The sequence below is a fragment of the Clarias gariepinus genome, chromosome 25 (assembly GCF_024256425.1).
Source record: "Clarias gariepinus isolate MV-2021 ecotype Netherlands chromosome 25, CGAR_prim_01v2, whole genome shotgun sequence".
Classification (NCBI taxonomy): Eukaryota; Metazoa; Chordata; class Actinopteri; order Siluriformes; family Clariidae; genus Clarias; species Clarias gariepinus.
In genome coordinates, this window is record NC_071124.1 from 17700023 (window position 1) to 17717110 (window position 17088).

A 17088-nucleotide genomic window follows, 5' to 3' on the forward strand; every position below is an offset into this window, starting at 1 on the left:
CTTCTTTACACCCTTGCTTCAGTTCATTAAGGTTGTTGGGAATTCACTTATGCACAGCTCTCGATGTCTGGACTTTGACTAGTGCATTTCAAAACCTTCCAAAAACTTAGTTGTGTTTTAATGTTCTTTTTAAATAGAAGAGTTTCCTACTGGCAAATCTTTCAAAATAAACTTGTTCAGTCTTCTTCTAATTGTGCTGTCACATGCTAAGTGATGTTTTTAGGTTCTGGCATGTAGGGTTTTTTTTTTTCTTTTTTTTTTTCTTTGAGCATTGCACAATCTGGCCTTGGGGTGAATGTGTTGGAACGTCCACTCCTGGGAAGATTGGGAAGTCTTGAATGCTTTCCACTTTTGAATAATCTTTCTTTAACTTTTCAACATGACTGTAGGAGAAGAAACTGTTATATAGTCTCATAGGAATAGAGGGCAGAAGTGCTTCAGGATATTGTGCCAGATGGCAGGATGGTGAAGAGTTTATCTGAGGGTGTGTGAGATTGTTCTGATGCTGTGAGAAGAATAAACATTATCAAAAGTCTGAAACTTCTTACAGAATCCCCCCCCCCCCCCCCCAAGGTTTCTTCAGATTGTTAATAATTCTAGCTCTTTAACTGGGTTCTATTTGAAGTGTTTTGTGAAATGTAAACTCTGTTATAGGTTCAACCCAGAACATCTAATAGACTCATTGGTGCTAGGTGAAATTTTTTTTTTTCTTTCTAAGAGTGTAGTTTACTTGCTGTCAAGCTGTATGAGGAACCCTGCTGACTGGTCTAATCCCAGTGCCAGATTCAGCTTCAGTTCTTCTTATGATGTGGTTCCTGCTCCTTCAATCATAAATACTTTCCCATGATCTTCCCATGAATCGTCCTTGCAATGTACTCATACTGAATGTATTTAGTCCCAAAGGCTATGTTTCACCCCAAAAGACTTTTCTTTTTGATCAATAAATTATCTCTTTATCTTATGTAACTCTGATTAGAGTTAACTTTACAGGATTTGGCAGATAAGCCTACAACTTACATTTTTATCTAATTAAACAGTTGAGGGTAAAGAGCCCTGCTCAAGGGCCCAACAGTGGCAACTTAGTGGTCATGGGGTTTGAACCTGTAACCTTCTAAACCATAATCCAATGCCTTAACAACTAAGCTTTTCCGGACCTATGTTTAGCTGATGTTGTAATGTCAAGTATTCTTGATAGAGTGATTCTTGACACCAGTGGGAAGAAAATTTAGAAGAAGTAGTTGATGTAATCATTCATGTTAGAACTATTGAGAATATATTTTTTTTTAGTTCAGGTGCCTGATGTTTGTGAGAGAGAAATTGTGTCAACAGTTTAACCTTGTTACATGCATATTAAAAGCACACACTGCATAAAAAGAATTGTATACTGACCAATAAATTCCTGTACATTTTACAGATTTTTGGATATATATATAAATAAATAAAAAACTGGCTGAAAAAGTCAAATCCCATATGTTCATATACGTCCATATCTGTAGCATTTCAGATGCACACCATGGCAGATAATCCTCTCTGGATTTTTTCACACCCAAGAGATATTTGCATTTTACACCTAAAGGTACATGTATAGCTCTTTCAAGTCAGGATCGATCTAAAACGTTTCATTTGTTCTTCCTTTTTTAGCCCAACCCAAAATCTTATCAGCTATTGAACCACCATATGCATTTGCTTTTATCTTATTGGTTAGGTGTAAATTTCAGCCCACCCACACCCTCATATATGTAGGTATATTAAAACGTGAGTGTATGATAGCTGACATTCAATTCAATTCAATTCAATTTTATTTGTATAGCGCTTTTAGCAATTTTCATTGCCGCAAAGCAGCTTTACATAGTCAAAAGAATTATTTAAGTTTGTATGAAATGTGAATTTGTATGAATCAAAATGGTCAGTTTGTCCCTGGTGAGCAAGCCGAGGGGGCCACTGGCAAGGAAAAACTCCCGGAGATGGTAATAGGAAGAAACCTTGAGAGGAACCAGACTCAACAGGGAACCCATCCTCATTTGGGTGAAACAGAAAGCAGTAAATGATCTGCATTTATACAGTGTGTAGGGTGGGAGGCAGTTCAGCTATAATAGCTGATGTTAATTGATGTTAATATGGAGTCCAGGTAGTTATTGAAGACCCAGGTAGACTTGTAAGAAGTTCCAGTCCTGAACTATCGAACTGTCAAGTCCCCAGAGAAACAGTTGCCAACACCAGTCAAGGCCAGAACCATTTTCTAGGTAGAGAGAATCATTCCCAGACACCAGACGCATCCCAGAGAGACACACGGGGCATCCATGTGACGAGATCTTCAGCCAGAAGCGGGGCACCAGGATGGGTCAGACAGGTCCGGAGGGCAGAGGGAGTCTGGATCACTGGCAGCTCAGGAACGACATGTGTAGCTCGACAGAGAGAGAGAGAGAAAGAGTGAAAGGGGGGGACAGGAGGAGAGAGGAAAAAGAAAGAGGGGGGGAAAGAGAAGAAGAGGAGAGATGGCAGTTAGGTATGGTCACAGTCACACAATGTATAATGTGAATGTATATTAACTGTAGAGTGCAAGCAGAGACTCCGGCAGGACTAACTATGACAGCATAACTAAAAGGGAGAGCCAGAAGGAAACACAAACATGAGGGCTTCCTGACATGTAAAGCAAACAATCACCTCACCGTCAGCAAACCTGAGTGATCAATGAGAGTGAGGAAGACAGCATCCAAACATACCAGTTTACCATAATACTCTACGTCCATGAGTCCCCCAGATCTGCTCCTTTACCTATGGCAAATCTATTTATAAAAATGCTTGGCTAAATAAATAGGTTTTTAGCCTGGACTTAAACACTGAGACTGTGTCTGAGTCCTGAACACTATTTGGAAGACTATTCCATAACTTTGGGGCTTTATAAGAAAAAGCTCTGCCCCTAGCTGTATTTTTCATAATACGCGGTACTGACAAGCAGCCTGCATCCTTTGATCGAAGTAGGCGTGGCGGATCGTAAGACACTAGCAGTTCGCTCAGGTACTGCGGCGCGAGACCATTTAATGCTTTATATGTCAAGAGTAGTATTTTAAAATCAATGCGAAATTTCACAGGGAGCCAATGGAGTGAAGATAAGATAGGGGTGATGTGCTCATATCTTCTGGTTCTGGTGAGGACTCTCGCTGCTGCATTCTGGACTAGCTGAAGCTTATTTATGCATCTAGCTGAACAACCAGACAGTAAGGCATTACAATAGTCCAACCTAGAGGTGATAAAAGCATGAACTAGTTTTTCTGCATCGTTTAGCGACAATAAATTTCTTATTCTGGCAATATTTCTGAGGTGAAAGAATGCTATCCTGGTAATATTATCTACATGTGCTTCAAATGAAAGGCTGGAATCAATAATCACACCAAGGTCTTTCACTGTTGCATTTGATGGAACAGAAAGGCCATCTAAAGTTACGGTGTGATCTAAAATTTTACTCCTAGCTGTATGCGGTCCTATGACTAGAACTTCTGTCTTATCCGGATTTAGCAGAAGGAAGTTAATTAGCATCCAATTTCTTATGTCCTGCACACATTGCTCAATTTTAGTAAGCTGTTTTTTCTCATCAGGTTTTGCTGAGACATATAACTGTGTATCGTCAGCATAACAATGAACATGAGCATAAATTGCTAAAGATCGGTTCTGGTTTAATGTTAAATCTTTCACTGTGTCAGTGAGCTTTAAGGTTAAATTGCTACTGTAGATGATGTTTTATATCTTAATTTATATCATGGCTACATTTTAGGGTGGGGGTTTGTCTGGTTTGCAAGTTTTTGTTCAGCAGATACAGTAGTAGCTAAACAAATTGACAACTTTTAATTACAGTAATACACACAGAGTGTACACATTGGCAAACCAGTTTGATCTTAAGTTATATGGACTTAACTCGTAGACAGCAATTTACAATCTCAGCACTAACTGGTGTATGATACTGGAATCTGTGATTAATCAATCTGAACCATTATTATACACAACAACAGACAATAACATATAATAATGAGTATTAATACCAAGGTTATACTGTATTTTCATTAGAGACTGAGGCTCCCTACAGGTCTTATCCTACAAATGCCCCTGCTTAGTGCTACAGTATTCGCCTTTACTCTTCTAGAACTGTGTAATGTAAGGATTTATAATCCCACTATACAGTGTCGACCCTGAAGAGGAGAAGAGGAGGTCTGGGTAAATTCAGATTTCTATAAAGTTAATTACTCCCTTGTGATAAGATCTACAGTATATACAAATTCAACATAATTTAATTCGATTTGCAAAAGTAAGTATCATTTTCAGACTCTATCATGTTTTTTTCCCCAGTGGCTCATATACAGTATGTACTGATGTATGTGGGTCCAGTGTCTGCTTATGTGTGTGTGTGTGTGTGTGTGTGTGTGTGTGTGTGTGCGCAGTGTGTGTGTGTGCGCCGTGTGTGTGTGTGTGTGTGTTTTAGACAAAGCAAAGACAATTACACGATTTAAAATACAATATTGTTTTTAATTAGTTAGTCACATTTTAAGACTTAATCATTTGATTTTAATACAATAATTTACCCCAAAATCTGGATTATGAAAAACATAGCATTAAGATTCATTAAATTAACATGATTTGCTGTATTAATAATAATTAACAAATGTTCAACTTGGCCTTAATAAAGCATTAGTAATGTTAACAAAGTAAAAATAATAAAAAGTCATGTATTATGCATATGCATTGATAAAAAAATCCCTTTTTTTTGCTATTACATATTAATAACTCATAAATATTAAAATAGGTTTTTCATCCCGAAAAGAACAGTTAACAAAAGTAGAAAGGTTCATTAAGTTTAATAATAATAATAATAATAATAATAATAATAATATATATTTTTTTTAAACAATAACAAGTGTTACTGGTTTGTACCTGTAAATTCATATTTGAACAAGACACAATTTCTCCTCCAATAATTACACATGCATTTACACAGAATTTTTAAAGAAAGACCACCATAAATAGTCAATAGTGAACTCAGGTTCATGTGCTGAAGAAGTGTTTGGACAAAAGTTTATTTCGTTATTATGATGTGAAAAGATGATTATATTGTTGCAACAACTTGCTGTATTTGTGTTAGTTAAAAGGTATATAGACGATATTAGACAACGTAAGACAGTTTCAGTTTAAAAAAAAATAATAATATGCATTATATTGTGTATAATGTATAATTTAGATCATAGCTGTGCACAGTGCAGTTATTTAGTGCATATTTATATGACTCTATCCATAATCCACTGGATTTATATGCATAAAGAATATGATTGTATAATTCTATGAGCCTGAGGTAGCAGACTGAAAAAAAAAAGCTTGAGAAAGCTATTGTTATTGCAGGCCTGATATTAAAACTTATGGTCTTGTTAATCTTGAGGGATTTAATCATTAATTTCTTTGAGGAAAAAGTATTCTGTGTTCCAAATAAGCTATGATTTTTAACTAAAGTCTCTGTATAATCTCTGTATTTCCGAGGATATTATGGCAAAGACAAACAAGAACCCAATTTCTGTACCCAGACACATAGAAAACAAACTGTAGATACCAAACAGACAGAGTTTAAATCAAAAGCAAGACAACTTGTTTAAATAAAAAGAATTGCTACAATTTTTATTTAAAAAGTTCTGTTGTTGTCTTTGTTTAATGAGCCCCAGAAAAGCTGATATGTTCAGTTCCTGGACTCACCATTATTTTGCGCCCAAATCTTCCTCCTCTATAATCAGTATTAGTCCAATTACAGCTTGATGAGATGGATGCTGATGGATGCTGGGCTGTGGTCTACGTCACAGCCCAGCATCCATCTCTACAACAGCCAAGCCAGGTGGAGCATGGGCGACCTTTTTATTCCTGCGCAGCATATTGGTCAGGTTGCGTAAGGATGGTGAGGCTCTCAGCAGCAGTTTCTTGAGACTTGCACGATACTCCTGGCGGATGAGGCAGTAAAGCACTGGATTAAGACAGCTGTTGGTATGTGCGAGACATACAGTAATGGGGAAAGCGTAGGCCTGGGCATTATAGAAGGCCTTGCTAAATGGCACCAAGTCGAATTTGATTAGGACACCCCAAAGTGTAAGCGCCTGGTTGGGCAGCCAGCACAGGAAGAATGACAGGACCACAATGGTGACGGACCTGGTGACTTTGGAACGGCGCTTGTGCCTACACCGTTCACTGTCCGAGCCGGGGATCCCGCTAACTTTTCTTTGCAACACAAAGCGCAGCAGAAGCAGGTAGCATACACAAATAATAATCAATGGAATGACAAAACCCAGGAGCACTTTTTGTGTCTGATAGAGACCCAGCAAAAGCTGTGGATCCCAGTTTCCCACATCTGAGAAGCGTACAAGGCAAAGTTCATCATCTGACACATGTGCTGTGGTCGAATAGACAGCATGAGGGAGCGTTGCCAGCAGAGACACGAGCCAGATGACCATGCTTGCCCATTTCACCTCAGCCAATGCCATCTTGGGGCTGTGCATGCGCAAAGACGAGGCCAGGGAGCAGTAACGGGCCACACTCATAGCAGTCAGGAAGAAGACGCTGGCATACATGTTCATAGTGGTGACTGAGCTGATGATCTTGCACATGACCTTTCCAAACGGCCAGCGAAAGTCCATGGCCGTGTCCACGGCCCAGAAGGGAAGAGTCAGTACAAATTGCAGGTCTGTTATAGCCAAGCTCATGACGAAACAGTTTATAGATGATTGCTTGAGCCGGTGCCGAGATTTGAGCAGATACAGCGCCAAAATGTTGCCCACCAGCCCGAGAGCACACACCACCAAGTAGACGAGAGCGATGACTACGCGCAGAGCCACACTCGAGGTGTCACCGTGCAGCTCTGGCATGGCTTCTTTGGACAACAGCTGGAGCCAGCAGCGGAGAGAGAGGTTGCGTTGAATCCCCGTGCTCCTGTTCCACAGGTCTTCACCTTCCTCTGCTCCGAGCCCACAGAGTCCCAAACCAGACAGTGAGGAAGTACTGCTGCTGTTGTGCTGCATGTCTGTCTTCACAGTTACAACTTACAAGCTTCAAGTGATAATCACAGAGACAAGCATGCTGATTTAGAAGTCTTGATAATGGAAAATGATTAGTAGTTATAGAAGATAATAAGCCACATAGAAGTTTCCATTTTGTCCATATTTGCTTTTAAAAAATATATTTCCTTAGATTAGATCTGAGTCTGCTCGTTGTTGTTGCTGTTAAACGAACGCCTTGAAAATGTCCCTTTTGCTAGGGAAGGCAAACGGAGAGGAGCAAAAGAAAACCAGATGAGCTGTCTGTTCCTCAGCTCACTGATCTCGCGACGCGCTCATGCTGCAGTTTATATGAGAGAGAGAGAGAGAGAGAAAGGGGGAGAGAGAGAGAGAGAGAGAGAGAGCATGGATTTGGATATATTAGCATATGATTAGATTAGAGTTTTTAAGAAACATAAAACATATTGTATGTTATATACAGTACAATGTTTAAAGGAAGACTTAAAATCACACCATGTCAGAATTTTGCTCTGATGTTGCACAGGGCTAAGCTAATAGAGGATGAAAATGACTTAAGTAGCAATTAACAACTCAACAAACATATTATTTATTTATTCATCTATGCATTATCTATTGATTAATCCATCCACCCATTTAGGAACCTCTATAGTGGATGCCAAAGGTGATTACCATTGTACAGTATTTAATCCCATTTTATGACTCTGGTAGGATCTACGGGCAATTCGGGAACGCCAGTTAGCCTAATCTGCATGTCTTTAATTCGATTCAATTCAATTCATTTTCATTTATATAGCGCTTTTAACAATTGTCATTGTCGCAAAGCAGCTTTACACAATCAAAAGAATTATTTACGTTTGTATGGAATGTGAATGTGCAAGTCCCTGATGAGCAAGCAGAGGGCGACAGTGGCAAGGAAAAACTCCCTGAGATGGCAATTGGAAGAAACCTAGAGAGGAACCGGACTCAACAGGGAACCCATCCTCATCTGGGTGAAACAGAAAGCAGGAATTGATCTTAATTCATACTGTGTGTTAGGTGGCAGCCAGTTCAGCATAACAGTTGATGTTAATTGATGTTAATATGGAGTCCAGGTATAACATCAGTCGAGGCCAGAACCGTCTTCATGGTAGAGTGAATCGTCCCCAGACAACAGACGCATCCCAAAGAGACACACGGGGCCTCCATGTGACGAGATCTCCAACCAGAAACGGGGCACCATGATGGGTCAGACAGGTCCGGAGGGCAGAGGGAGTCTGGATCACTGGCAGCTCAGGAACGACATGTGTAGCTCGAGGGAGAGAGGGAAAGAGTTACGTTCTTTAAACTGTGGGAGGAAACCGGAGTACTCGGAGGAAACCCACCAAGCACAGAGAGAACATGCAAACTCCATGCACACAGACCTGAGGTGGGAATCGAACCCCCTCGTAGGTTAAAACAGCAATAAACGAATGCATTAAAAAAGTGTCAAGTTGGCTAACTCAGAAATGCTCACACTCATGATGTTGCTTCATATGTTTTATTGAGTGACTCCAGGACAACATTTGTATTAGAAGAAACACTGAAAACACCATGGTTTCCACAAAAGTCGACTCACATGTGAGCATAAACTCACCACTAAAACTCAAGTCGGCATAATTGACGCGCCGGATGACGTCATGGTTGTTCGGCAACCGACGCCATTATGACACAATTAAGATCAAACGAAGTGTGTAATTGTTCTTATTGGAAGGATTTCTTCTGATACACGTACAGGTAAGCTCCTCCAAACTTCCAAATAACATGATAATGTTTCTTATGGACGCTAATAACCATTTACATCGAATGAAAACTAAATAATAAATCGAGCTGTTAAAAAAAACACACAAAAAAAACACCAACATCTGTCTTAAAACATTTTAAGTAGTTTTAAGTAGTTGTTAAATATATAAAATTATTTTTATAAATATGTTATCTTATCATTTCTCCTGCCTGTTCAAGGTCACTCGACGTGTGTGTGTGTGTGTGTGTGTGTGTGCGTTTTAAACCATGGTTATGTCCCGTGTGTGTGTGTGTATGTGTATCTACTAAGCAGGATTTCTAACAGTTCTTCATTTTTAGAACGCTCATGTCACGAAAATCAGTTCTTTTGCACCCCCTTGTGGCCAGATTTATATTTAAAAGTGAAATTTAATAACTAATATGGAACAAAAAGAAATTAAGGACCACTGCAAAATAATTTTTGTCTTACAGGTGCATGTATTGGTGAGATGAGCAGTTTTGTTAATTTTTTTGAGAACTGCTGAGAATATTTCTCCTAACTTTAAATATAACTATTGTTATTTAGAGTGTTTATTTGGAGAAAATGACAACAATACGACACATAAAAATAACCCAAGACCATGCGGGATTTGCAGAGCTCAAATAACTCAAATAAATGTCTCTGTTTTTAATTTGAAAAATTCGCTTATATCCCTTATTTCATACTGAAATTTTCTTTTAAAAATTTTAGGTAATTAGCAGTCATATAAGCATTTCATTTCATATCATACTGTGTATGACTGTGCATTTGACAAATTAAATTTGAACTTGAGAACAAAATGCATATAATTCGTCAACAAATTGTGTTAATGCTTCGGCTAAATAACATCCCTGTCAATAATAAATCAGTATTTGGTGAAATAACACTGATTTGCAGTTACAGCTTTCATGCGTTTTGGCATGCTCTCCACCAGTTTTTGACATTGCTGTTCTGTAACTTTATACACCACTCTTTTTTTTTCACAAAAAAGCAAACAGCTCAGCTTTGCTTAAAGGGTTATGACCATCTATCTTCCTCTGGATGACATTCTAGAAGTTTCTAGAAGTAAATTCTAGTGGTCCTGGGTTCAAATCCCACCCAGTGCCCAAACCCCAGACACTGGATGCAGTGCAAGGCCAAGACCGGATAAAATTGGAGGGTTGTGCCAGGAAGGGCATCAGATTTAACACTGGTGCCGAGTTGATGATCTGCTGGGGTAACTGATTAACTGGAGCTGATGATAGACTAACAGCATGACATTTAAACAATCATACAATAATACTAAGTGAGACTTGAATAGTTCATCATTTGAATTCCAATTCAACTTCTATTTGTTAAAATTCTATTTATCAGTGAAATGCTTATACGACTGTCCGCGACCTAAAAATGAAAAAGATAGAATAGAATAGTAAGATAAAAAGATTTTAATGCAGTAAAATCCAAATTACACTTAGAAAATATATAAAATTCAAATGACAAAAAAATCTACAAATGTACAGATTTAAAAAGTTACAGTAACTTAAATGTGATTAAGTTAGAATTACCTTTCGTGGACAAAGTACTTGGCCAAACCTTCAATGATATTGTATCGGAATACATATACTTCAATATGGAGTTGGTTCCCCTTTTGCAGCTATAACAGCTTCAATTCTTCTTCACAATGTCCGTTACAGTTCATCCCAAATGTGCTCGATGGGGTTGAGATCAGGGCCCTGTGCGGCCCGTCAAGTCCTTCTGCACCAAGACATTTCTTTCTAGTCCTTGCTTTGTGCACTGTGGCACAGTCATTGTGGTCTGGGGATAAGGGGCCTTATTAAAACACCAGAATTTAATAAATTTAATTAACAAGTTTGGCCAAATACTTTTTGTTCATGGAGTGTATCTAAAATGTGAGAATTACACAGCATGTGCAGTATAAGCAATATAAAAGGGTAAAAAATGGTAAAGATATGGCATGCGTGTAGGACAGCGGCAGTATAGTTAAGCTTTTATTTGTCACATATACACTACAGCACAGTGAAATTTCTTCCTTGCATATCCCAGCGTAACTGGGGTCAGAGCGCAGGGTCAGCCATGATACAGCGCCCCTGGAGCAAATAGGGTTAAGGGCATTGCTCAAGAGCCCAACAATGGCAACATGGTATATATATATATTAGTGCTGTCAATCGATTAAAAAAAATTAACTAATTAATCGCACAATTTTTTGCAATTAATCGCGATCAATCACAATTAAAAGACTGAAACTTTTTGGATATGTAAATGTAAATAATTAATGTAAACTCAAGACAATGAAACTATTTAAATTCAAATATGATTGTTTATTGGAATTTTTGTTTAACTTGTAACACAGATTTTCTCATATAAACAACATACCTGCAATAAACCATCAATATTCTCCAAATTAACTGTTGGCTTGAAAGCCATATTTATTACAGAAATAAAAACACAGGTATGTGCTATTTGTGTCATTTGAATTTCAAAACAATCAATGCAATTTACATTGGCGAGGCCCTGTAGAGATTGTTTCGGTGGGGTGTTTTGCTTTTAAGTGATATGTCAAAGACGAATTACTTCTGTGGTATTTAAATTCGGCTTTGCAAAATGTACAGATTACTTTTGTTTTATCCACAGAACCATCCGGCAGAGTTTTATACTGAAACTTTCCGTCTAAAAGTCCTTCCTTGGTCTTATCCATACTTCTTTGCACGTTGAACACACGTCGGCCACAACAGGAAACAAAAAAAACTGCAACCGCGTTAATTGCGTTAAATTTTTTTAATGCATTAAATATTTCAAATTAATCGCATGCGTTACCGCACTAATTTTGACAGCACTAATATATATTTAAAAAATTATACAAAAATTTTACTGAAAAGTATATAGGTAAATATAAATAAGTCAATATTATATATGTAATATATAATAATAATATTATTGTAATAATATTATATAATGTAATTAGATTTGGTTACACAGTGGGCACCAGACAGATGGCTGTGGGACGTCTATAGGACCATCCAAACAGAGATGTACCGGCGACATGTTCAGTGCATACTAAGGTCGCCTTTATGGCATCTTTACAGAGTAATTAGTACAGTAATACCCTACCTTTGTGACGACATGTAAGGACCGCTTCAGGAGTTTGCAACTACATACCTTCTACAGATAACCTGAAGCTATGATTCATGAATTTACTCACACTTATAACAATACATTTTTTCAGAATGGTGTCCATCATACAGTATACGCAAGTATATTATCTGGGCAAAGCTCATATTAATGATTTAGAGAAAGAGAGAGCTGATTATTTATCAGATTACTATTTTATATTCTTAATTAGTAACCCCGCCCCCCCTTTTTTTTTTAGCTAAAAAGTGCAACAATGCCTGGAAAGAAAGGAGGGAAGAAGGGGGGAAAGAAGAGAAAGCAGATGACTGAAGAGGAGAGAGTGCTCTTCATGCTGCAGAAGGCTCAGGCTGAGAAAGCACTTGCCAAATTAAAAGAAGATCTGCGCATGCAGCTCCTTAAGGTGTGTGTTGATAGCCATCGTCATCTATACCGCTTTATAGAGGGGGCCAAGGAGATCCTTGGAGACTTAGAGTATGAGGCGGGGTTTACCCTACTGTGATGAGCTGCCAATCCATCGCAGGGCACACACACACACACATGCAAACACTCACACGCTCACTTGTACACTATACAGGCAATTTGGGAAACCCAGTTAGCCTCATCTGCATGTCTTTGGACTGTGGGGGGAAATCCGGAGTACCCGGAGGAAACACACCAAGCACGGGGAGAACATGTAAACTCCATGCACACAGACCCCGAGACGGGATTTGAACCCAGAACCTGGAGTGCTAACCATGTGCTTAGACATTCATTATGAATTATAAACCTACAAATTCACTTTAAATTGTTATTTTTGAAGAACAATATAACAATTCTAGTCTATAGCTGGTGCTCTACTGTAGGTCTAATGTCAGATCAGTTCTAATGTGATGGTGGATTGTCTTTCGTTATAATTTTGTGCAGAAAGAGGAGCAGAACAGCAAAGCTAACCTCTACAAGGTGAACCGAAAGTGGCTTTCGTACATGCGCCAGACTCGGGTGGCCGAGCTCCAAGAAGATTTTAAGATCCTCAGGCAAACTTTTGAAAGAGTTTTAGACTTGAAAAACAATGCAATCAGGGTGAGGAAACAAAAATCACCAGATAATGTGTTTTAAAAGATGTCGATCCAAGCTAAATAATGTAATGCGTGTGTAAACGTGGCAGGTATTGGTCCGTCACCTGAGCGAACAGGAGCAGCAGTCGACAATGGCTCGCGGCGCTCATCTACAGAAACTGGATAATCTCCTGGAGGTACAGAAAAAACAACTGGACGCAATAGAGCCACACTGGAACAAAGGTCTCAAACTAATCAGTACTGAGTTCAACAGGTTTGTACTGTATACACACACGTTTTCCATTCATGCACATGCTTTGAATTTCCACAGAGACTCCAGTAAAGTCCAGTTGCTTTCATTCAGCCTGAAAACAAACTCCAGGATTTTAAGCGTGTTATGTATTTTTAGGACAAAACTTTGCATGCTGCATAAGCAGGAGACCGAGTACCTGGAAGCAGCTAGACTTGCCTTAGAACGGCGCTATGATGAAATAACCACAGAGGCCGTACTAGAGTGTCGGAGTATACGTGAGGACATCGAACTTGAGGTACAGTGTTTCTCAGTGTATTTATTTATTTCATACTGTACAGTGTATTAATCCGGCATGCTACTGTATTACCCATGTGAAAAAGTGAATTTTTCATAACACGTAATGCGTCTTATCTTCCGATCCTTGCTTCATTTTTATTTTTTTTTGGGAAAAAATAAATTCATATATACAGTATATATTTTTATCAGGTAAAAAGAACCGCATTTGCAAAATATAAATTCTTGGCCTTTTTAAGTAGTTTAATAACTTTTTAAATTCAGACTTTTCAATGATCTTAATTGTCATTCAAATGAAACTTGGCCAATTTCACATGAAAAGACCCAATCCTGAAAACGTGTACTATTCTTAAACACAAATTCGTTAAGCTACCTTTATTGCAACATAAACTTGACGTGGTTACGGACACTACAGATTGTTTTTGGTGAAAAAATCCTTAATTTTCGCACAGAATGCTTTAATTTAAGTAACAATTTTTACAGGTCATATGCTTCTAGAAGCTTACACCAATTTTAGTATCAACATTCAAATATGAATAATTTGCATTTTAAAGGATTTTAGTTTGAAGCGAGACAGTATAACACTGAAAAAATGGCCATTTTTGGGACACATAAAATCTGTCCAAAATCTCTCCGAAGTTAGTAATTTAAAATGTTTAGGGAAGGAAGATTCATCACTTCCATGTTGCAGAAACTTTGGCACACACATTTTCTGTATTACATGTATAACATTAAAGATAAGAAAATCAGCATATAAAGAACACAATAGCGTTTAAAGGTAAAAAAAAAGACAAAGTGCTTGGAAACTGTCCAGGTTCGATTCCCGTCTCTGTGTGCATGGAGTTTGCATGTTTTTCCTGTGCTTGGTGGGTTTCCTCCAGGTACTCCGGTTTCCTCCCACCGTCCAAAGACATCAAGATTAGGCTAATTGGCGTTTCCAAATTATCCGTAGAGTGTGTGTGCGCATGTGAGTGTGTGTACTGTATGTGTGTATGTGTGTCTGCCCTGCGATGGATTGGCACCCTGTCCAGGGTTTACCCCACCTTGTGCCCTTAGTCTACTGGGATAGGCTCCAGGCCCCCCCGCGACCCTGAATAAGGCGGTATAGACGATGAGTGAGTCAGTGAATGAGTGAGTTAATGCAACTGTTTTTTGCATATGTCTAGCAAAACAAAAGTAAGCAAGCAGTGGAATGCACTGCAAAGGAGCTGCGGCAGGGCTACAAACAAGAACTGCAGCAGTACACAGAAGCCATTGCAGAGCAAGAGGAAAAAGCTTCCGGTTTGCCTTGTTATGACCAAGATTTGCAGATGAGGCAAATAATGCAGATAAGGCACATAAAGAACCTTGAGGTCAGAGAATGAAAAACACAATATGAACAAAACTTATATTGGTAATGCAATGAATTTAATGCATCTTGTGATTTAAGAATAGGCTGGTACAGTACATCTAACTGCTGCGTATGTCTTTGATGTGCACGCAGGAGACAAATGATGCTCTGGAGACCCATCTGAGTTCCAGTCAGATGGAGAGTGAGACACATGTGTCTAGAATTCAGGCAGAATGTGAGAAAGTTAGACAGAAACTGCAACAGCTGAGAGCCGAGCTCTGCACCGCCCAGGCAACCGAAAGGACACGTCTCGCTAATCAGACAACCTACATCAATGAGACAATTAAAAGACTTGAGGATATTATGAGCAAGGTAAATGCATTTACTTCACACTCACACACACACACTGCTTGTGAGGCAATCAAGCAAAAATCCTTTTTCCTGAGCAATATAATGAACTTATTTCATTTTACCCAACTATACAAACATGACTGAGTCTCATAGAAAGATACACAAGATCACATGTTTTTCTGGTTGTTTTCGGTTGTTTCTAAAACCAAAAAAATTATAATATTTTATGCCCTCCTTCCATATAAGCACATATATGTTTCCTAATTCGTTCGACCACTTCGTTTCTCTTCTTTAGGGAGAGAGGTTGTTACGTCTGACTGAAATGTGCCGTAAGCATGAAATAGAGCCTAAGATGGTGCTTCCCTTTTACACGCTGACTTTAAATGCTGAGGAAGTGAGTCAGGACAGAGCACGTGCTATGGAGGCAAAGTCTGAAGAGCTGGCACAGGTAAAAAACACATCTTTACCACTCATCTCAGTTATATAATGTATATTATAGTGTGCTTTAGTTATATCTCACATATCCACGCTAACTTACATTACATCATCCAAAACAAATCACACCTAAACAACTTAAACAGTGGCAGGTATGGGACGTACCACAACAATAATACCAATAATAATTATTATTATAACAAATATAATAATAATAATAATAATAATAAGAAGAATAATAATATATGAAATAAAAAAATATGTCTTAAATAAAATAATAATTATTATTATTTAATTATTATAAAAATTTAATAAAATCAATTATCTATAATAATAACTTTACTTAATAATAAATTATCTTATAACTATAATAAGTGTTTTTTTTTCTTCTTTCATTTTTTCCTCTACTGTTAGGCAATGGCGGACAGCACTGACCTAAAAAAATTCTGGCAACGTCACAACAAGGTTCAACTTGAATGTTTTTGCTTAGAACGAGTGAAGAGGGGTCTAGAACTGGAGAACGAGCAACTGGTCAGGTTGATCTTGGAGAGTCATAGGAATGAAGAAGAAAGTAAGCTGAAGAGGATGCAGGAGAATAAAGAGGTGAGGAGTTTGACTTATTAGGACCCAAGAGAACAGCTCTAAAACATTAAGTGTTTTATGGCATGTCTCCATGACCTGCTCCGTTAGAATATATAAGGCACTATGTGAAAGGGAGGGTTGGTGGGGGTCACAGCAGGCGCTTTGGCGGGTTGTCTAACAATAAAATAAACCTCTACTCTTGTTGTGATATTATTTAAACTCGCCAGAGATGTTCATTTAATTTCCACCACATGTTGTTAAAGAGTTTTCAGGAATGTTTCTTCTGCTATTTCAGCATCATGCATAGTTATTTCTCATATTATTGGTGGTAAGCATTATAATTTTACCATGCACAGTTGTGTAGTGGTTAGCACTGTAGCCTCAGATACTGTAGGCTCCAGCCCCCCCTTGACCCTTAACAAGATAAGCGTAGAAGATGAATAAATAAATAAATTAATTAATAAATAATTTTACCCCAGGTACCATTGTTTGTGATGTCTTTGCTTTCACAGGTCAGGAATAAAAATATCCTGGTGCGAAGAATGAATGCCGAAACTCCAAGCAGCATTTGCTCATCCCAGGAGCTGAAGACGATAAAGGAGAACTTCATAGTGCTCGACAGACATAGTGACCATAAACCAGATGTGAGAGCAATATCCCAACACAAGAACTGTTAAACCTAACATAACATATATCTGTTATTCACTTTACCAACGGATGAAGTAGGAGCTGTGTCATTCAGCATGTGGAGTTATATTCAAATATATTAAAATACACAAGACAGTTACAAGGGGAGTGGTGTCTCAGGCGGGTAAGGAAAGCTAAGGCTCTCTTATAAGTGTGGATAAAATGGGATAATTGTGTC

General features: G+C 38.3%; 2 protein-coding genes across 2 annotated transcripts; one reads left to right on the forward strand and one right to left on the reverse strand.

Annotated features, from left to right (window-relative positions):
• Positions 1-5828: 5828 nt before the first annotated feature.
• rxfp3.2a (relaxin family peptide receptor 3.2a) lies at positions 5829-7256 on the reverse strand. Its single transcript, XM_053486984.1, has one exon. It carries the CDS (start codon positions 7038-7040, stop codon positions 5829-5831), a length of 1212 nt encoding a protein of 403 aa, XP_053342959.1. The 5' UTR covers positions 7041-7256.
• Positions 7257-8750: 1494 nt separating this feature from the next.
• LOC128513460 (dynein regulatory complex subunit 2-like) lies at positions 8751-16969 on the forward strand. The gene is made up of 10 exons (XM_053487208.1): positions 8751-8789; positions 12183-12345; positions 12837-13003; positions 13089-13252; positions 13388-13526; positions 14692-14877; positions 15009-15227; positions 15502-15654; positions 16056-16244; positions 16736-16969. Exons 2-10 carry the CDS (start codon positions 12198-12200, stop codon positions 16898-16900), a joined length of 1530 nt encoding a protein of 509 aa, XP_053343183.1. The 5' UTR covers positions 8751-8789; positions 12183-12197; the 3' UTR covers positions 16901-16969.
• Positions 16970-17088: the final 119 nt, after the last annotated feature.